The following is a 21,667-nucleotide window of genomic DNA, read 5'->3' as shown; positions in this document are numbered from 1 at the left end:
TATCTAAAATCCAAAGTCCCACTTAATTTTAATACAAAAAAAATCTATGTATCATATTTTTAAATCCGGTTTAATTCCATTAATGGCTGAATAGACACCCAAATCTGAAGTAAACAAATTGGACGAGAATTCAGATCAAATTAAATCTGATCTATTTGCAACTCTATATTTTCCAAATTAATCAAAACACTAGGAAATCGAGAGTATGGTTTGATTTGATTTCCTATTGAATATCATTTTTAAAGGAAATCATTCATTTTTCTTAGTTTCCCATGCAACCAAAACACAGTTTAAAGGGCTTAATTTTATAGTGTACCACGGTTTCCTCTGTCATTTCCATCCGATTAATAGATTTATAGGGGCACAAAATCATGTAATTCAGAACATGGGAGATGAAATCAGGAGAGGCAGATATCATAATTTCTTTCTACCAGAAGAGAGCAACGTGAGCGTGCTACATGGTTGGTAAACAGTGGAAGGAGGGTTTCGCAAATCCAAAGGAGAGATTGGACTGGCCACAGGACAGAGGAAGTGCTATATCTAACAGAACTTGAGTAATGACTCTTGTGCATCCTTCCCTCAAAACCTTGTGAATCTCGAAACTTTGAGTCAACTCAAGACCCACTCAGCTTCTGCCTCTTCCACCAAACAATTAGCAATAGGCTCTGGTGATGTTTGGCATTGATGCCGTTTTTTTGAGAAAACAGAGCCATATAGGCACCACATTAGAGAAAGCAGTGCTTCAAACAATGCCCTCTTATTTGGTATCTTTTTTTTTTCAGAAAAAATGTTGCTACAAACCATACCTTAGAAATTGGCAAAGTATGGTCTAAAGCAATGCCAAATTCAATGTTTTTTGAGAAAATGGCGCATTGCTGTCAACGGTGCAATAATGTGGCATCATCTTAGAAATTAGATAATATAGATCAATGTTGAACCAGTGTTGTTTTCTTAGAAAACGCCTATATGGCAGCACCGGTTCCAAACACCTACTTAAACCTTCTGGCCACAAAATGACTCCGCTCATCTTTGATAACAGCACCTCTACCAGCACAACCTTTGGAAGTGACCCTGCCCGCTTAAACCACCCTCTAGGTGGCAACGGGATTCCCTGGAAGTAAAACTCTGCCCACACTGATAGCATCTCCCCAAGAATTTAACATACATATATGGAAGATTTACCCAATGTGTAACTGAATGCTATGTGTGCAGAGTTTTTACTTGCAGAAGATCCGGGATCACAGTTGAATAAATGAATACCATTTGCAACCTTAATTCATTGGGTTGTCAAAATAAGCAAATGCATTGCCACTCTGATACCAAATTCACCTGCTTTCTGGAATTGAACCCATATATCAATGCTTCAAGGTAACGTTTTAAAAAATGACCCGAAAACGGAATCGTTCTCGCCTCTGGTTTTTGAGTCGATGGTCTGACCATCCGGTTTGAACGGATGGCCCGTTCTGACAAATAAATTAAAAAATGAAAAAATAATTAAAAATAAAAAAATGGTCAAAACTGTTGAACGGGTCGACCACCCGAGTCAATGGATTGTTGACTTTTTCAACAGTTTTTTACCAAAAACTGGGTTTTGGGTAAAACGGAACTAGTTGCCTAGACAACTCCCAGGCTGAATGGTCTGACTGTCCGGGCCAACTGCGGTTCGAAAAACCTTACTTCAAGGAGTGACAATTGGACCAAATTTAGTCCAATCCGGTCTGGTCTGATATGAATCCATTACAAATGGACCAAGTCCAATCCAATCCATGAATACTCTGGACTATTATGGACCAGTCCAATTCAATGTCTAGACCGTTCAATCTGTTCAAATTGGTTTTAATTTAGATTGATTCCAATTCAAACTTGGTCCACTGATACATGTATTCTTATCTTCTATTAATGGATTGGATATAGGCTCAATCCAACTAAATACAATATAAATTCATTACCGATGGACCAGATCAAATCCAATCTAATAACTACTTTAGACTGTACTGGATTCAATATATCTTATTGATCCGTCCAATCCGTTTAAAATTGATTTTTGATTTAGATGGGTGCATCCCAAAAACAGATCCATTGACACTCCTGCTTCAATATTATCGTCCTTGCCTAATTAAATCGAAGTTACTGGTTGTTGCAAAGTTGTTTCAGAAAAAAAGTGCAAGAGTAATTAATAAACAGACAAATCTCGATTAGCTTTGCTTTGAAGTGCATCAGTGAATAGTGATTATTGATTAGTCGGTCCAATGGTCCATTAGAATCTACAACAAACAAATTAGAGGTTGTGGGAGTTAAGTTGTTGTTACTTACAACAGAACCTGTTGGCCAGCGAAACGGTGAAAGCTTTCTAACAAGTTTCGAAACCCTACAATGTGTCAACCACAGCTGGCCGAGAAATAGAATACACTTGTTTTCAAAGTTACAGAGATGAATGCTTGTTTTTTCATTAATAAGCTGCTCTTCTCTTCCGGTTCTGGGCTCTCTCCCTTACAGCATCTATTAACTTATGTCCTAACCAAATGCTTTCTTCTAGCGACACACACAAACACAGACGCTGCCCCTTCCATCCTCTCTCATTTATCTGACTTGGGACTGCAATACCACTGTCATCTTTGCCTCTCATCCTCTGTACTTGCCGTCGTATGTTAGGGCGTGTGTTGGGAGTCGAGAAGTTGACATTGATAACAACACAGCTGAATGCAATTGAAGGGACAGAGACAACACACATGCACGCACCACAAGCGGACACATAACCTTTGATATTGAAAATTTATAGTAGTTATGATGTCGTCATGAGAAATTATTGATGAGATCCAATCTGCTGAGTGGGTGAGGGGTGACCCACCTTCTCGTATTTATTTGCTACAACCAAAATCCGATACAATCTTCACTATTGATGAAGAGTTTATTCCTCACTTGTCTTGTGCTTAGCTTTACTTTAGTGTCAAGTCCTTTGATTTGAACCTCTAATGGAGCAGATTGATAGGCATGACTCTGCTCTGCTCCACTGTGAATTCCATGTCCATGGTTTAAATAATTCTCTACTCTGAAACATAAAGCAGAGTGACCAAGTTGCCTTTCCTTTTCAAGGAGGCTAATACCCTTGTAATGGACTAGTGGGATTGATAAGGTACATTGTCCCCATGTTTGAAATTGTAGCCATAAGCCCAAAACAAAGAGAGAAGAAGAAGAAGAATAAAGAAAGAACCTTTGAATTAAAATCTTATTTGATTTGGGATTTTGGGTGGATACGATATCTAATTTATTGCCTATACAAATTAGCTATCACTTATCAGTGCCAATGGAAAGGGTCCAAATTTGTCAATATCAAGATTAGGGCTTGTGGGCACCACCCTTTTCTAGTGTTCTTTCTTGTGTCCATTAATTTTTTCCTTAAGGCAATAAGGCTTTACTTGGAATAAAGAAACAAGGCACTTTTGTACCTTCCCTTACTTTCCTCCAAATGAATGATTCTGCAATTGTGCTTGTCATTTCCTTCTACTTCCGGTGACGAGTAAACCAACCCAATAGCAATAGCACTGTCATGTCCAATTGGGTTTTAGGGTAAGACTCTACTGTGCCAACCGGAGGCATTACCTTTACCACTTAAGTTAACCTAGTACTGTAGTAGTGGACTATGGGGTTAGGACTTAGGACACAGCGGTCCAAGGACCGGATTCCCCCACCCAAATCCACATCCAGCTAATCTTTCCAGATCTTGATACGATCCATTGATGACCCTACTCGTGGCCCGTGGGATTGGAATTATGAATTATTAATTTCTTGTTCTCAACCCTAATATCACCCATACCCCACCGAGTTTGTACTGTCAATTGGACCCACCTAAAATCAAAATCTTATGCTGTGACGAGTATGAGTATAGGGAGATACCTGCAGGCTGCAACCATGTTTAATTTACAGGAGATTTGAATTCACTTGCCGCTGCAGTTGCAGCTTTAATCTTTTAAGTAAGACAAAATAACAAGGAAAAGCTTAGATCAATTGTCCTTATCAGATACTTCCAACCCTAATATCAACCGTACTCTCACCATTCACAGATTAAGAGTCAAAATGCTCCTTAAAAGGAATGACTCTGTCTGTGCAAATGAAGACTGTACGTAGGAATTGCAAATGCTTGTGTTTCACAAATAGATGAGGCAGAGCAATTTTTGTAATGGAAGAGGCACGGTAAGAGTGTTTTTAGTAATAGAGGAAAATGGGTATTGTACATATTGACTCACACTCCTACCATTTGTCATCCACCAAATGAATTGCCCTAATTTGGTAAACAGTAAAGAGAAAGGGCCAAAGGATTTCCTAGATTGACATCCTTCATGGGGCCCCATCATTTTCATTTATACCCACTTTACCTTCCCATCAGTTGGACTTTGCTTAAACTTGCTACATGAATAGAGAGGGTGACATGGTTCAGAGTATCAATACTTTCTTTTAACCCAGCTGAAATATCAAAATCTCTTTTTATAAACTTTCACTAAACACCCATCTTTCCACCACAATCACTTCACACCTACTTCCCTTATTTAAGCTTGATAAATGTCCCTAATTCCTTGTATTCAGTGTATTAACAACTTCGAAAACTGATACATATCGTATGATACAATGAAACATATCGATGCTTTTTGAACCATGAAGGGTGATCAGTGACGAAAGTTCCACGTATACCCTCGAAAGCTGCCACAAGTAAGAATTGTAGGCCACTCATGTCCCCTTCCTAGATGACACTGTCAACATACACCTAAACAAATAAGGGAGACAATAAATTATAATTAACATCCTAATTCACAGGCATTAGGGAGATAACGGGATAATTGTGCAGGTCATTTCTTAATCTTATCTTGCTATTTCTTTTTTCTGTTATCAACTCTTACTACTTACTTCAGCTCCCAATCCACCCAAGAGATTTTTCACTAATAAATTAACTAACACAATAATCCCTATCATCATCATCATCACTTACATGGTTGGGAGTGGTTTGGGTGTGCGTTTAACTATTAAAAAAACACAAAAGACAAGGAAGATAGAGATCCAATGGGCTGTCATTATCTAATTAGTTTTTTTTTATTTCCTTGACCCAACTGATCTTCAAATGACATATAGCATACATCAAGGGTTTGTTTGGTTTGCTTCTGAAATCGAAATTAAAATCCTTTAGAATTGAAAATGAAATTGTCTATTCCCATAATCTGTTTGGTTCAAACAAGAATCAGATTTAAAATTGGAATCATCCATAATGATATATCATTTCCAAGATAGGGAGAGGGAGTGGCTATTCACTTAAATGGGGAATACCATTTTGCTAAAAATGAAAATGGAATTCCAATTCCATCCAACCAAACGATTGGAATCAGAAAGGATTACTCCAATTCCAATTCTAAACCACTATTCCCACAAACCAAATCAAATGGACCCCAAATGATGAATATACTGCTTACATGGAGCCCAAGTATTCATCAGCAAGCCTAGGATAGGGCTAATATAATACAATATTGCTACCAAAAGGCAAAAATACCAAAAAAAAAAACATAATAATAGTGATTTTAAAGCCATTTTCTTCTGTCTTTTTCATGATTAAAAGAGATAAGCTATTAAAAGCTGATTAAATTAACTTATTAGTTCTTAACACTAAATTTAAGAGACAGTAAAAAAGACAAAAGAAATTAAATAAAAAAAAAAGAGGGGAGCTGGCATTTGATTTGTATGGTCCAGAAGTTCACATTCACATTCCCTTGGTCAAAGCGCGTGGACCAATACAAGCTTGAATATTTCATTTCTTTGGGTGGCGAAATCACTTCCCCCCATAAAAACCTTTGTGTGAACATTTATTTTTGTTCCACAGTGATTATTTATTGTTATTTAATACCATGTTGTATAAAGAATTAAAGATAAAACCATCCAACAATTATGCTGTGGATTTGTTGCTCAGATGAGATTCTCATCACCCAAACCCAAGAGGAAAATGGGTTTGGGTTCGGATCTTATTATTGGGTTCATTTTACAATTTGAAACCTTGTGATAAACTAAACCCGCTCCATATATATAGGTACTGAATAGTGTGGAATGTCCACATGACCAGCTGCATTTCATGCCCTAATTTTCCTAGCCAAGGGAAATGAATAAAAAAAAGGATGGAATTTTACCAAGTTGGGAGATGATGTTGGGGAGACACTCAGCAGTTTTGAGGCATCTTAAAAGATTCTAGTGCAAAATTTGTACTCGGTGCATATTTACATGTATTTAATTATAACCAACTAACCATGAGTTGTTGTACCCTTATCTGATCTTATGAAAATTTTGCACTTTCTTGTTTCATTTTCACAAAAAATTTGCATTATCTTTCCTCATATGTCCTATCTTTCATTTTCTCTCATGCAAAGTGGGACCACATTATTTTACTTTCCATTCTACTCCTCCCAAACAAACAAACTTCCTTCTACTTTGAATTATTTATTTATTTTTTCATTAAAAATGGCAGCCACATCATTCCACTTCCAACTTTATTCCTCTCAAAGAAGAACTTAAAAACAGAAATAAATCAAAAATTGCCTTCAAAATATTTGCATCTCATTTTCACTGCAAATAAAATGGAACCTTTTTTTTTTGTGTGTATGAGATTATCGAATACTTAAGGCTCTATTTGAAAAAAATATAAATATAAATTTATAGAGTACAAAACCTTAAATTTTATATTATTATGTACATATTTATATTTTACGTATTTGTATTTGTTTTCTTTTCAAACTGAGCCTAAATGTCAAAAGCCCGTGAGACTAGCTTTGGTCCCAGAATCCTATGGGAGCAAGAAACACACCACTTGGTCTGTAAAGTCCCTGTGCTCTGATTGATGAACTCTGGGTTCCATCAGTGAGTGATTTGATTTCCATTGCCAGCGAAACACCCATTTGGATAGACTCGTCAGACGTACATATTCAAATTGGATCAGCATCGAAAAGATGCAACTGTCCCAATGATGCCCATAGCAAGGCACCATACACCACAAATCTGGAATATTGTGAATGGGACCCATTATAGAGAAGTAATAAGAGAATTTTTGTGTGGGTAGTATGGTCATTGTGCATTGAATTATTTGGGGGAGGAGGAGGGGTCCTATTGGATTGTGTTTGGTGGTGTAAGAGTAAGAAACTAAGAGAAACAATCCAACCCAATCCAACTCAACCCCATTCAATTGCCACGCGCTCTCTCTCTCTCTCTCCCTCTGTCCAGTTTTTAACTCGTTTGGCCAATCAGAATTATTTTCAAATGATGTCTATCTCCAAACCCACCAAATCTCTCTCCTCTCCCCACTCTCTCTCTCTCTCTCTCTCCATGCTTATTTCTTGTCTCCTTTCTTTTTATCTTTTGTTTCGATATATCACGTGATAATCGTCTCTATCCATCTATGCCCGTCCTTCCACATCCCAACTCTTTATATACCCATTTTACCCTTGTCCAACCCCTTCCAATCACATTTCTTAAACCCTCATCAATATTTGTTCAACTTTACATTTGAAGGGGTCCATCCCAAGTGCCACAGTGTAAATTCATTAAATTGGATACCCAACTTGCACCACCTGACCCCACCCATAAATGGGCTTCATACTAAAGATTTCAAGCATTTAAAATCAAAAGAACCGGGCTACAATGAGGGTGCCCATATCATAACTCCACTGAAGTACCCTTCCATCAATGGCCACAGTCCCATGTAGGGAAGATCTGGATCTACCCTTTGAATAAAGTTTCATCTAAAATAAGTATCCATTTTATAAAGCAAGCATGTCTAATTGGGTTCATTGGATTGTCACTGATTTTTGTCCAACTATCATCTAGAGTGGGACCCATCTGATAATGGGCTCCGATCTTCCCAACTCAGCCACATGGCAGCTCATCAGTGGGCCTTAATGCTGGTTTAAGTTAATAATAGTCTTCGAACTCAAATAAAAGAGGATGTGGGCCCTATTCTTAGTTAAAGTTGATTTTTTTTTTTTTATAAATAAAATCTGATTTCAATCTCCTAATTTAAATTAAACAAGTTAAATACCAAGCCCATACTGAGTACGGGCTTGGTATTTAACTTGTTTTATCATTAATAAGGAAAATTTCTTTAAATTATTCCTTCTTAATTGTATTCTTACTGTTTATATATTATTTTAAAGTAGGTTTATTGTTTATAAAAATTGACATTCAAGTACTAATAAAAAAAAATGAAATATCAAATTTGTCCTCTACTATTCCTTAAATTTCAAAATAAAACTCAACTGATTGATGAACTGTTCGGATGATGATGTTTCGGAGCAATTCCAATGATGATCTTTCTCTCTCTCTCTCTCTCTCTATATCCGTTATTTTTTTAATCGTTTTCTCTGTAGCAGACCCAAAAATGACTACCACTAAGCAACAGCGGCTCCTTTGCATCTCTCTTCTCTGGTTCTTCCTCTCTCTCTCTCGTCACCTCCTGTCTGCTGCTGCTGCAACGAAAATGGGCGCAACGCAAGCCGATATAAAACAATTCCAGAATGCACACATCACCAGTGGCAACGATAACGGAATCCACTAAAATGATCTTCCAATCGGTGAAAACCTTGAACCAGACCCACATTTGACAAGTGGATCCCCTCTCACAGCAACCAAATTGATGATTTGAATATAAACTTTCTGATCAGATCAACTATGAGCTTTTATTATTTGATCTCGTGGATCTGCTTAGGCATTTTCCCTGGCTTTCAACGAAGAGAAGCACCAAATCGCCTGAAGTTGCATGATCTCTTTTTTCATCTTTTAACGGGCACAACTTCAGGGATTCCAAATACTTCAGTTTGTTGCTTTAACAGACTTGATGATCATCAACAGGTGATGGGGATCTGGGTTACAGTGACATGATAGGCATGGAAAATAGATAAATAAGAAGAAATTGTCGTCATTTTTGTTGATTTCTGATTCTTCCTAATCACTCCACAATGACCCCTGTTTTCTCTCTCAGATATGTGCCCATTTCGTTCTATCCCTTCATGTTGGTTTTCTAGCTTTTTTGAAGGTTATTGAATAATGAAGGGTATTTTAGAAATTTTAAAATAATTACCATTCATGTAATATCACATGTGGATAAAGTGTAATGTAGACAATTATTAAAAAACTTAAGGATACTTAATTGTGATATTAATAATACAAGATGTGAGTGGAGAACACATAACAGGCAATGAAAGGGTAATATGGTCTTTTCATCACGATATTCTTCCGAGAAATTGACTGAAAAAGTATCGGCGATTGCAGGAGCGAAACCGGAGCATGTGCTGTTGGTAGTGTATCCTACTCTGCGTTCGCTCTCTCTCTCTCTCTCTCTCTCTCCTACATTTCTCAATGAACTCAACCTTTTTTTTTTATTTCAATTTTATTCTATTCTATTTTTTTACTAGCAAACAACAGTGGCTTCAATCCTTCGCTTTTTCTCGTTTTAACAGAAAGACTGGAGAAAAAGAGGAAAAACCGGTCCTTTTACCAAACAAAAGAAAAAGAAAGTATTCCTTTGGATTCCTTCTCTTTGATCTCATGGAATGGAATGCCGTTGTATTGATGATTTTTGGGACTTGGGTCTGAAAATTCAAGCAAGAAAATAAGTGAGCCTGTTTTGAATTTTTCTCTCCTTTCCTCTCTTCTATTGGGTTTCTTTTGGATTCTTTTCCCGAAATTATTCCAACAAGGTAGGTGGGTCTCTCTTGATGTTTCCATTTCTGTCTCTATTGCTGTGAATTTGGTTGATTTTAAGGTGGATTTCGCAGTATCAGAGATCTTGCTTAATCCTTTTGAGCTCCTACTGCTGAAGAGACTTGGAGATCTTTGAGGAAATAAATTGTAGAGTTTTGTGGCTATTAATTTCTCTAGCCTGTAGGATAGAGAAGACAATAGATTTAGAGACTGATTATACACCAAAAAAGCAGAGACTGATCACAGAAAGCTTCATTTTCTTGCGTGAAGAGCAACCTATAGTTTCTTGTAGTAATACGTTTGAAGGAGAGAGAGGAACCCGTATAGAGAGATTATCTGAAAGGGTGTTTTTTTTTATTCTCTTTTTTTGGTCAATCTGGAAGGGCGTTGTTTCCGTTTTGTATTTATTGTTTTTTTCTTTTCATATTCTGTTGCTTGGTGGGTTTGCAACACTTTCGGGTTCAATTTGTGATTTTAGTGTGAAAGGAGCTCCTTTTCTTTCAGTTGTTTTTCATCCTGTTAGTTATTTTCCTCTCTTTTTTTTCATTTTTTTTTTCTTTTTGTATTTGAGTGTTGGAGAGAAATCATTTCAAGATTGTGGAGATCTGGAACTTGTTTCATCTCTTATGCCCCATGAAAAATCTTTTTCTTTCCGAATCCTGCAAAGAAACACAAGTGCATGCTCTGAATCCACAATCATGGCTTCAAGTTGAAAGAGGGAAGATCTCCAAATTTTCCACGCACTCCTCGTCTTCTATGTAAGTACCGCTTCTATGTTCATTTACTGAACTGGGTTTTGTTTTTCTTTTCCTGAAACTAAGATTAGGTCATTTTTCTGTAGAGAATCTCTTATCAAGGTGCCCGAGCCACCCATCCTCCCATTCTTTAAGCCCCTTGATTATGTTGATGTTCTAGCTCAAATTCATGAAGAACTTGAGTCTTGTCCGCTCTGTGAGAGACCGAACCTTTACTTGCTACAGTTTCAGGTCTTTAGGGGCCTTGGAGAAGTCAAATTGCTGCGCCGGAGCCTCCGATCAGCATGGCTAAATGCCACCACCGTTCATGAGAAACTCGTATTTAGTGCATGGCTTAAGTATGAGAAGCAAGGAGAAGATCTCATTGCCGACTTGCTTGCCTCATGCGGGAAATGCACACAGGAATTTGGACCGTTAGACATTGCCTCTCAGCTTCCCACTGATTTAAACTTGAATTCCCTTGAAACAGTTGAGATTGTGGGGAGTCATATTTCCAGTACGGTCTTCTTCCAAATTGGAGAAGAGAAGATAGCCTGTGATAGGCAGAAGATTGCATCTCTGTCTGCTCCATTCCATGCTATGCTTAACGGATGTTTCATGGAATCACATCAAGAAGACATAGATTTGTCTGAAAATGGTATCTCCCCTTCGAGCATGAGGGTGGTTAGTGAATTTAGCGGGACAGGCAGTTTGGAAGGGGTTTCTCCTGGTACCTTGTTGGAAATATTAATATTTGCCAACAAGTTCTGTTGTGAAAGGCTTAAAGATGCTTGTGATCGGAAACTTGCATCTTTGGTCTCCTCAAGACAAGATGCAATTGACCTCATGGAATATGCACTTGAAGAGAATGCCCCAGTCCTTGCTGCTTCATGTTTACAAGTGTTTTTACATGAACTTCCTGATTGTTTGAATGATGATCGGGTGGTTAAGATATTCAGCATTACTAATAAGCAGCAGAGATCAATCATGGTGGGGTCTGCTTCATTCTCACTCTATTGTCTATTGAGTGAGGTAGCCATGAACGGTGATCCCCAGTCAGATGTAACAGCCTGTTTCTTGGAACGGTTGGTAGAGTCAGCAACAACTAGTAGGCAGAGACAGTTGGCCTTTCATCAGTTGGGATGTGTGAGGCTTCTGAGGAAAGAATATGATGAAGCTGAGCAACTCTTTGAGGCAGCTTTCAATGAGGGCCATGTTTATTCTGTTGCAGGTTTGGCTAGGCTGGGTTTTATCAGAGGCCATAAACTTTGGTCATATGAGAAGTTAAGCTCTACTATTTCTTCCTATACCCCTCTTGGGTGGATGTACCAGGAGAGGTCACTATACTGTGAAGGTGACAAAAAGTTGGAAGACCTTGAAAAGGCAACAGAGTTGGACCCAACACTGAACTATCCATACATGTATCGGGCCGCATCATTGATGAGGAAGCAAAATGTTCAAGCTGCTTTGGGGGAAATCAATCGGATTCTTGGATTCAAGTTGGCATTAGAATGCTTGGAACTTCGGTTCTGTTTCTATCTGGCGCTTGAGGATTACCAAGCTGCCTTGTGTGATGTTCAGGCCATTCTTACACTTTCTCCAGAATATAGGATGTTTGAAGGGCGGGTGGCAGCTTCTCAACTCCGTACTCTTGTACATGAGCATGTTGAGAATTGGACAACCGCAGATTGTTGGTTACAATTATATGACCGATGGTCTTCAGTTGATGATATTGGGTCCCTCTCAGTTATCTATCAGATGCTTGAATCTGATGCAGCAAAAGGTGTGCTATACTTCAGACAGTCTTTGCTTCTCCTTAGGTATGCTCAAGTAACTTGTGGCCTTCGTTTTTTTTTTTTTTTTTTTTTTTCTTTTTACTTGCTATTGTTGTTTGATAGGGTTATGCTTCTGTCAAAGCAGATAAAAACTCATGGTTTTGCTTGATCAGGTTAAACTGTCCTGATGCAGCCATGCGAAGTCTACAACTGGCACGCCAGCATGCATCAAGTGAACATGAGCGCCTGGTTTACGAGGGGTGGATCTTATATGATACAGGTCATTATGAAGAAGGGCTTCGCAAGGCTGAAAAGTCAATCAACCTTAAGAGATCTTTTGAGGCCTATTTTCTAAAAGCCTATGCTTTGGCAGACTCTAGCCAAGACCCTTCTTGTTCTTCAACTGTTGTTTCACTTCTAGAGGATGCACTTAAGTGTCCTTCGGACAGGCTTCGCAAAGGACAAGTATGGTTTTCTTTCATCCTAGTTCTTTCTACCGATACATTTTAGTTTTTATGTTTAACAAAGCACATCTATCTTTAGTATAGGATGGGCCATACTTTTCATGGGAACTGTCAGAGAGAGGATAAATGTCTCCTATGAAGTTTTTCGTTGTTATAAAAGAGTCCACATTAATCCTTTCAAATATTTAGAATTTCTATGGCATTACAAATGCTTCAAACTACCCTGTTTAACCAGAAACTACAATGTATCTTTAATATGAATATAGTTGATGCAGGTTACCCAACCCATCCCAGTTATTCTGTTCTATCATAAATGCCTGAAAGGTTATAACATTAACTGCAAACCTATTCATGGTTATCTAGCTGAACTTAGACTCAAACTCTTATTCTCATGTTTGCCAGCCTGTAATGACCCCTATGTGTCCTTATAGCTATAATGTTCTTTTTTACTTTACACTCTTAGCTATTGGAAGCTAATAATGGCACTATCCACCCAATTCTTATTCATTCCATTTCTCTTGACCCTGAAGTATTTTTCTTCTTTATCCAATGCCCCCAATTTTAGAACCGTGTATATCTTTCTTATTCCTGATCAGCAACATGAAATCATAATTTTATTGATACAAGTGAGAGAAACCTCAACCATCTCAAATGTTTGAAACAAAGGAGGGGACCATATAAGAAACAGCGCAAGGCTTAACAGTTAGGCATATGCCAAATACACCTCACACACACCTCATACAAAAATACAGAGAAAAGAAAGAAAAAAAGAAAAGAAAGGAAAGGGAAATTTATCAAAAAAGAAAAAGAAAGGGAAGGGAAAGAAAAAGAAAGAAAGAAAGAGAAGAAAAATAAAAGAGAAAAGAAAGAAAAGGGAAGGGAAGGAAAGATAAGGGGAAAGACCCCCCCCTTTCAGCTAGTATTATGCATCTTCATTCTTCTTAATATAAATGTATTTTATTAAAAATAAAGAAAAATGAGATCCTCCTTCCTCTTCTTCCTCTTCATCCCCCTCCTTGTATTTGAGAGGCACCTCTTACGTTCTGAACTACACCTCACACCTCCAAGTAGTGGAACGCCTCATGTCACAACCATCCAAGCTCACCCACCAAAATAAAAGCAGGAAAAAAAAAAGAATAGAAAACAGCCATCCAAGTATATCTTTAACTTACCCCATTCCGGTGCTGTCTGTTCTGGGATGACTTGCAATGTTCTGAATGTGAAACTTGCAACCGAACCCCAATCTCACAAAATGGAGCCCATCATACTCCTTTAAACTCCTGTCATCACTCAATGAGTCATTCTCAAGAACATTGTGCATCTTAGGACCAATCCTATTCAAAGTGTAAAACAATATAAAAGGATGCTTCTATTTATGAATAATTGTGGACACTCATCCCAGAAAATTTCAGAAATTAAAGAAATTCAAGAGGTGCTCTTGCACAACAGTTGACTTTAGTAATGTTCTTAGCCATTCTTCAAGTTCAACTGAATTTCTTTTTTGTTTTGGCTATTTTATGGTCTATTTCATGATTGGATATTAATAATACATTCCCTAGAAGAAACCTCCACAAAGATGTTTACAGACGGCAGTATGGGGCTTTGAAACTTCCACCCTGTGAAAAAAATAATAACTCATAGTTGAAAGTTTTAATGTTTGTAGCCACAAAGAGTTATTCCCCTACACTTGCTGTAAAAATGTGGTGCTATACTAACTTGGACTACGGTGCAGTAAATAATTACCACTTCATATAATATTAGGATAATAAAAAGAACAACTCTTTTATGAAAAACATGTGATAAATACAATAGTTAGATTTAATAACATATAGATAAGTTCCCTTTGACAAGAAAAGGTGATATCAATATTTAATAATTGTAAGTAACCAATTCTCTAATATGCAGCACTAGAGGAATATGCTGCTTATAAAAAAAAACTATGGGAATATGCTTTTTGGCACATAATCATAAATAGAAAATTTAGAGAGGAAAAAATGGTTCTCTTCATTGTTTTCAATTCACATCTTGAAATATCTGCCCCCCTGATGGTATTTTAAATAGTAGACAACAGTGAGTAAGAAGGAGTTTTTGATAGTGTGAACCCACAGGATGATGAAATTTATTCTTTCTGATTCTAATATCAATATGTAGTAGAAAAAAGAGGAATACATGCAATAATTGTAAAGTTTTGGGGGGTTTTCCCTTCCTAAGTTCAATTTATCATGGGTTAGCAGCTTTTGAAGTGCATATGTAGCTATTTGATGCAGTCACAGATGAGATTGTACTTAAACTTTCATCATCCTGTGGGTATTGTAACTTAAACTTGTTTCGAGCCTATCTCTGAAAACTTCTATTTTCTTGTCTTCAATTTTTCTCTGAATGTCTGTTTTTATGATACCTGGCTTAAGGCATCTCAGTTTCCACAAAAACCTAGTCAATCAAGTGGCTCACTATCTTATTAGTCTTGGCCATTCATTGTAAATCACTTCTTATGGATATCCAGTCTGATATTAAACTGGGAAGAATCTTTACTATTTTTTTTTTGATGAATGGGAAGAATAATCTTTACTATTGTTGATGAATCTTACTGTTATTGATAAAAAAAGATTCTTTACCATCATAGCTGGAGAAATGATAGTTGAGAAAGGCCAAGAATAACTAAACTTATTAAACTGTCTCATTAGATTTTGCCGCTTCAATGGGTCATCCAAGAAAAGTCTAGATTGATGAATTTATTTATGGACCAAATGTGAGGGTTTAGATTTCTATACATTTCCTTTGTGTTTATGGTATGATGTAATATAAAATGATATTCTAGTCCGGCTGTCCCACAGTATTTAACTTTCGAATTTCCACTTGACAGGCCCTGAACAATCTTGGTAGCGTGTATGTTGATTGTGGAAAACTGGATTTGGCAGCTGATTGCTACATTAATGCCCTCAAGATCCGGCACACCCGAGCCCACCAGGGTCTTGCTAGGGTCCATTACCTTAGGAATGACCGTAATGCTGCATATGAGGAAATGACAAAACTAATTGAGAAAGCTCAGAATAATGCATCAGCATATGAAAAGAGGTCTGAATATTGTGAGCGTGAACTCACAAAGGCAGATCTGGAGATGGTAACTCGATTAGATCCACTCCGTGTCTATCCTTACAGATACCGAGCTGCAGGTCAGATTTCCTTATCCATTTATTTATTTATTTAATTTTGTATAATGTCTTAAATGTGTCTAAAAGGGGGAGCCCGAGTCACCTTTAATTTGAAAAATTCATAGATTATAAAATTGATTATTTGACAGTCAAAGCATGAGGCAAGGAATGAAGCTTAAAACTCAATCTTAAATGTGTATAAGTTGTTTGTGTGCACATCATTGTGTGTGCAATATGCATGATCACATGTACACGCTATATGTAGGGACAAATATATAAATTAAGGTACATGCTATGTGTAGGGAAAACGCAAGAAAATGTCTCTATTAAGGTATCTATTTTATTTCATTTGCTTATTGGGGAAAACTATTTTCAGTTATTTATTAATGACAATAATTGGTTGAAATGTGGATTGCAGACCAAAATTATATTTCACAACTTCCAAATATCAATTACAGAAAACTCTTGATATTAGATACTCTTGAAAAGGTCTTAAGTACAACAAAAACATCAGGAATATTAACCGATTTCACAGTAAAATAGGTTAGGGAAAATGAAAGAAGCAGAAAAAATAATTCTTTTGAAAAATTGTAGGGTTGCACACTCACATTCTCCTTACAGCTTGACATGCCAAGATGGTGACTCGAATCCATGTTCCAAGTTGTTTACATCGAGTCTTGCCTTGTGGCTACTGTCACGAGCCTTGAAAGAGGATCAATAAAATAACTATATGCAAAGTGTAAGCTAATCCTTTGTGAGTTCTTTGCTTTGCCATAAAGGCTGGTTTATTTGTACTGTTGGTCTTTTAAATAATATGATCTTTGGATTTTTTTTTCTTGGGTCTGTTTGCCTTATTAGCTAATGGTCAAAAAGAATGTAATTTGGTAGCATTTGTCAACCTACTTTATTACAATCTAACTATTTTTTTGGATAAATAACTTAAGCTTATTTCATTAAGCAATATAAAACATTTAAAGTACAGGATAATACAAAAGAGAGAAAACAGGCTTTTACTCTGCCCTTTAAAGTTCATTACAACTCTGCCCAAAACAGATCATTCCTGTTCAGTGTTTACCCCTTGGTTAGCCAGGTTATCAGCCATAGTTGTTGGCTGACCTATAAACCCATTACACCTGCACCTGTATTCCAATAGTCAGCCACTTGAACTTCTTTATTTCATTCCTGAAAGCCCTTAAAGCTTCTTTTTCTTTAACCAGCCCACAACCACCTTGAGTCTCCTTCAATCACTAACTTTTCAATCTTCATTTCTCTTGCCTTTTGAATCCCTTGAATCAAAGCCATAATTTTGTTTATATGGAGTCTCCCTGTTAGCCCTGAGCCTTAATAATGCCCCTTTCGCCTCTAAAGATCCCCCTATGCCTGAAGGACCTGGGTTCCACATACTACTTCCATCAAAGTTAATTTGATATATTCCTTTTCCAGCAAAGTCCATAACATAAAAATTTTCATTTTTTTGTAGTTTTTGCTGACCACTTCCCTCCACCTCTTAACAATATCATCGGAAGAGTCAAGGGAAAAAAGCTCATGTGATTTACCCAATGTACCACTCTAATAGTAAAACTCTCTATGACAGCCTCCAAATGTCTTTCCATCTCATGAAAATTCTAACATTCCTCTAATAGTAACACACTCTATGACATCCTCCAAATGTCTTTCCATCTGATTGAAAATTCTAACATACCTTTCCTCAGAAATTCTCCAAATTACTGCTGCTTCTGTCACCATCCACAGCATCTTACCTCTTTTCTTTGGCCATTTGAAAGTTTCCAGATAAAATACACTCTCCATACTTGTTGGCTCATTCCACATGCACCCAAACAAGGAGAAAAACCTCTCCTAAACACGAGAGACAAATGAACAGGAGATTAATAGATGGTGGCAAAGTCTTATTATTAGCTTTGCAGAGCCATGGTTGCTGCTGCTGCACACCCCACCACCCCACTGTTGGTCAATTTGAGATCATGCACTTTGAATATTTATCCATCATTTACTCATAATCATAGCAATAAGGAAATGAAATCATTCTGACTTTTTAAACATTCGAAGGTGTGTGAAAACGGATTTATTATAAGGGTAGTGTGACAGTAGAGATGTTGTCTTATGATTCTAAAGGCAAAAGATGAACTATTTTCCGACTCTATTCAGACTCCCTCAATGAAAAAGTCAAGAAGTCAAGATAACAAACTCGAGCTTTATAACGCTTCAAAAGGACCACTTGTAATTATCAGGCAGCAGGGTTTTTCTGCGTTTAGCCCACACTGAAGATGATTTTGTATTTTTGTTGGAACAGTGCTGATGGACAACCACAAGGAAAAGGAAGCGATTGCAGAACTATCAAGAGCAATAGCTTTCAAAGCTGACCTCCACCTTCTACACCTGCGAGCAGCATTCCATGAGCACATTGGAGATATATCTGGTGCCCTGCGTGACTGCCGAGCTGCTCTCTCTGTGGACCCCAACCATCAAGAGATGCTGGAGCTCCACAGCCGTGTGAACAGCCAAGAACCTTGAGGGGATCCCAAAAGGGAAATTGTACACTAGACTAGATATAGCAAGCATATCTAATTATCTATTGTTATTTTTACTTTTTTTTTTTTTATCTTTTGTAATCTATGCAATCAGGTACGCAGTAATTTAATTTTGTCAAAATATTCAAATTTTGCCCTTTCACGCAATTTTTATTATGTGAAAGGAGAAAATTGTTAAAAAATTATATATGGTCCACTGCTTCTTGTTCTTTTTTCCTTTTTATTTATAAACTTGAAAATTCGTTCATACAGACAGTTGCAGTAACAGAATGTAGGGAATGAACTGAAAAGTACTAGCCCACTAGTTTGAGTTGTTAGACCTTACTACCTCAGTAGGCCTCCCAATGGTCCAATTTCTACAAAGTCCAGAGGATGACAGTGTGGTGGGAAAACCAGCGTAGGTACAATCACTGAAAAGTTGAAGGGAATGAACATGGAAAATTAAATGCTTTAACTTTCCTTTGCCTTGTAGCTCCCAACCAGAGATATGCCCTTTGCAAGTGGTATGATTACGAATATCAATCAGGGCCGTCCAATTTGTAATATCAAAATTGAAGGAACACGAATAGCATGTTTTGAAAAAGTGCCTACCACCTAAAGCAGGTATGGCATTATAGACTAGTGAAAGAGAAGACTAAATAAAATGGAGAAAGATATTGAAAAGTATAAACAAATTTGCAGGTTGATTTCTTTTAGTTCTTGTTTTTAGACTGTCTGCATGAAATGATATTACAGGGTTGGGAGTTTTGTACTGGCACTGGCATTTGAACCCAAACGAGGCGTTACTACATGATTTGTTTGGATTGATGTCCTCTTGATTTCATTTTTCTTTACCTTCTATCTCTTATTTTATCTTAAGGTTTTTTATAGATTCTTTGACTCCAAATTTTTATAGATCTGTACAGTTAAAAACAGTGTCAATGAGGAATCTATTACAGGGTTTTCTTTCTTCTTTCTTTTTTTTTTCCTCTTTCTATTCTTTCCTTAAGTAGCCTACAGCCACCCCCACTTAAATAGATATATCATTCTCATTACCCTAATAAGTCAAATCAAGATTCTAAATAGGGCCTTTTTTTACTTTTTTTTTTATTTTTTTAAAAACCGATTCAGGAGGGATGATTGAAGGTTCCTCCACCCCCCTGAACGAGTCAGAACTCCGATACATCCTCTGTAGGGACATACCGGAGTGCTTCCGATACAATACACATCAACCGATATGGGTCAATACATGTCAATACTTTAAACCTTGAGTCAAAAAAATTAAACCGTCTGAACTGTTCAACCCAAACGATCTAACTGCTGACCCAGAAACTGGTGATCAAAGCAGTTGCATCTCCGGACAGTTTTTAAAACCTTGCTTTGATAAAGTGATGAACATGAGAATAGTAGGATTGGAATCTGGATCAAGGTCACGATCGCATATGGTATTTATCATCGCTTTACCGTTGACAGTTTACGTTTCCAACTGAAATACTAAGCAAGGGCAAGGGTATAACTCAGTGGCTGACCCAATACAATTCCTTTAGGGGCATATCGGGAAATCACCGGCACAATACGTATCAACCGATACGTGTCAATACTTTAAACCTTGCTTTCAATACCCTGATTAACGGAATTTAAACTCATGATAGTGTTGTCCATCATTAATGGTTAAGGTCCAGTGGTCCACTAGTAAAAAACTAAAAAATAAGTAACTCCATTGATGCTATATTCAACTGGTGAAGTCCGATTCCCTGTATTGTTGAGACTCCCACTAAATTAATTAGAGATTGAATGGCATAGTGTTTAAACATTTTAATGAACCTATACATCATTCCATATAATTCACTTCTGTAAACAGTTACAGTGATTGATTGACCTTACCAGGGTTCATCCATGTGGAACTAAGTAGCGCCGTCAATGTATTGGCTCTGGGGTTCGGCTTTCAGTTTTATCGAGGCTTGATCGCATGCTCCGAGACTACATCCCAAGTTAGGGTATTCCAAGTCCAACCAACTGTTTGTGAATTTAGGTTAAAAAGGATAATCTGGATAATCATAAACAGATTGTTGAGCTTTTTTTCTCACGTTCACTACCAGTCTGTCATTTTGCATTGCCTTCACAGCGTATCTAGCGGAGAGAAGCTATAATCTGGATGATCGCATTCCTTTGAGACTATCTATGAAGCCTAAACCACTGGCAGTCCAAGCAAAAAGATGATATACAGAGCAAATATTCTCGACTTTGATAATGAGATTGAATGACGAAAGAGTATCTAAGGTTCACTTTGATATCTCCTAATCCATCAAACACTCAAAAGGCAAATATCTTATATTTCATATTAAAAAATATAATACAGGGTTAACCCAAAGAGTTCAACAAAAATAATCAAATTGTCTTTTCAAGTAATTATGTATACAGATGCTAGATTAAAAAAGGAAAAGTACAAGTTAAAGAACATAAAGAATAGCAGATGGACTGGGTGTAAGGGAACTTTATTACTATAATTGGAAAAGGCCAGTTCCGCACATGAACAATTTGTAGGCATACCCTTTTGGAATGCCTTTGTATAGATCATCATAAATGAGCAAGAGTAAAATTTCAGAGTGAAATAAGCCCTATACCTTTGAGATATTTCAAGGGCAGCGTCAAAGATCAGAGCAACCCTTCCTTGTATATGCAGCAACAATTCATCAGCTACACCACAAGTGTCTTCAGCTCGTGGTTTTGTTCAGGAACAAGAAGATCAGCAGAATCAAAGTAACCTGAACCATAAACCTAGAACCCGCCAGTTGATCTACAATTTGCTGCCACCTGTAAGTTAACCAGTAGATAGCTGCTGATAAAGCCTGTTAACCCATTTCCAAGGTCTCCATCATAATCGGAAGAGTAGAGAAATGATGAATTACTAAGATGGAATTAAGACTCAACCAGAGGAGTCATATTTTGTGAAAACAAAGAAAATGACAATCCCAATACAAATTCAACCCCAGGAATTACAATATACTGGTTACCGAAGCCAATTTTCACTGTCCAATTCAAGGAATTGAACCATGCAAATATATACTGTAGTACTTTGTGTTTCATAGCTCAATTTAAAAGCTGAAAGTAAACAACCCATGACAATAATTGGTCACTTGAGCAACATTTACTGAATCTATATCACCAATGCTAATCTATGATAACCAGATACATGTACATGCCATACCAGTGACAGAAGATATGTACTGGATCCGGCATTGGATACTCCATAGAAAATTTCTAGACTATATTTTATAGCACCAACACTTTTTA

General features: G+C 37.2%; 2 protein-coding genes across 5 annotated transcripts in view; one reads left to right on the top strand and one right to left on the bottom strand.

Annotated features, from left to right (window-relative positions):
* The first annotated feature begins 9,291 nt into the window (after positions 1 to 9,291).
* Positions 9,292 to 18,579, top strand: LOC104598664 (ETO1-like protein 1). The gene is made up of 5 exons (XM_010260840.3): positions 9,292 to 10,478; positions 10,562 to 12,274; positions 12,403 to 12,694; positions 15,557 to 15,866; positions 18,157 to 18,579. Exons 1-5 carry the CDS (start codon positions 10,354 to 10,356, stop codon positions 18,375 to 18,377), a joined length of 2,661 nt encoding a protein of 886 aa, XP_010259142.1. The 5' UTR covers positions 9,292 to 10,353; the 3' UTR covers positions 18,378 to 18,579.
* A 2,087-nt stretch (positions 18,580 to 20,666) lies between these two features.
* The window catches only part of ATJ1 (DNAJ heat shock family protein), an 86,371-nt gene continuing 85,370 nt past the window's right edge, over positions 20,667 to 21,667 (bottom strand). For 2 of the 4 annotated variants that reach the window (XM_010260841.3, XM_010260844.3), the window contains one exon: positions 20,667 to 21,187. In XM_010260841.3, coding sequence (XP_010259143.1) covers positions 21,088 to 21,187 — 100 coding nt within the window. In that variant the 3' untranslated portion in view covers positions 20,667 to 21,087. Of the gene's footprint in view, positions 21,223 to 21,667 lie in introns of all 4 variants that reach the window. The other 2 variants (XM_010260843.3, XM_010260842.3) reach the window with 2 other exon arrangements.

This window comes from Nelumbo nucifera, chromosome 6, assembly GCF_055504915.1.
Source record: "Nelumbo nucifera cultivar China Antique chromosome 6, China Antique-T2T, whole genome shotgun sequence".
Lineage (NCBI taxonomy): Eukaryota > Viridiplantae > Streptophyta > Magnoliopsida > Proteales > Nelumbonaceae > Nelumbo > Nelumbo nucifera.
This window is presented reverse-complemented; position numbering and strand designations above follow the sequence as displayed.

What these genes read in the sequence shown, in the direction of transcription:
- LOC104598664 (XM_010260840.3), top strand. Translation starts at nt 10,354, where the DNA reads ATGAAAAATCTTTTTCTTTCCGAATCCTGCAAAGAAACACAAGTGCAT. An exon ending in ACGCACTCCTCGTCTTCTAT is followed by an intron (nt 10,479 to 10,561) that starts GTAAGTACCGCT and finishes ATTTTTCTGTAG; the next exon opens with AGAATCTCTTATCAAGGTGC. An exon ending in ACAGGCTTCGCAAAGGACAA is followed by an intron (nt 12,695 to 15,556) that starts GTATGGTTTTCT and finishes TCCACTTGACAG; the next exon opens with GCCCTGAACAATCTTGGTAG.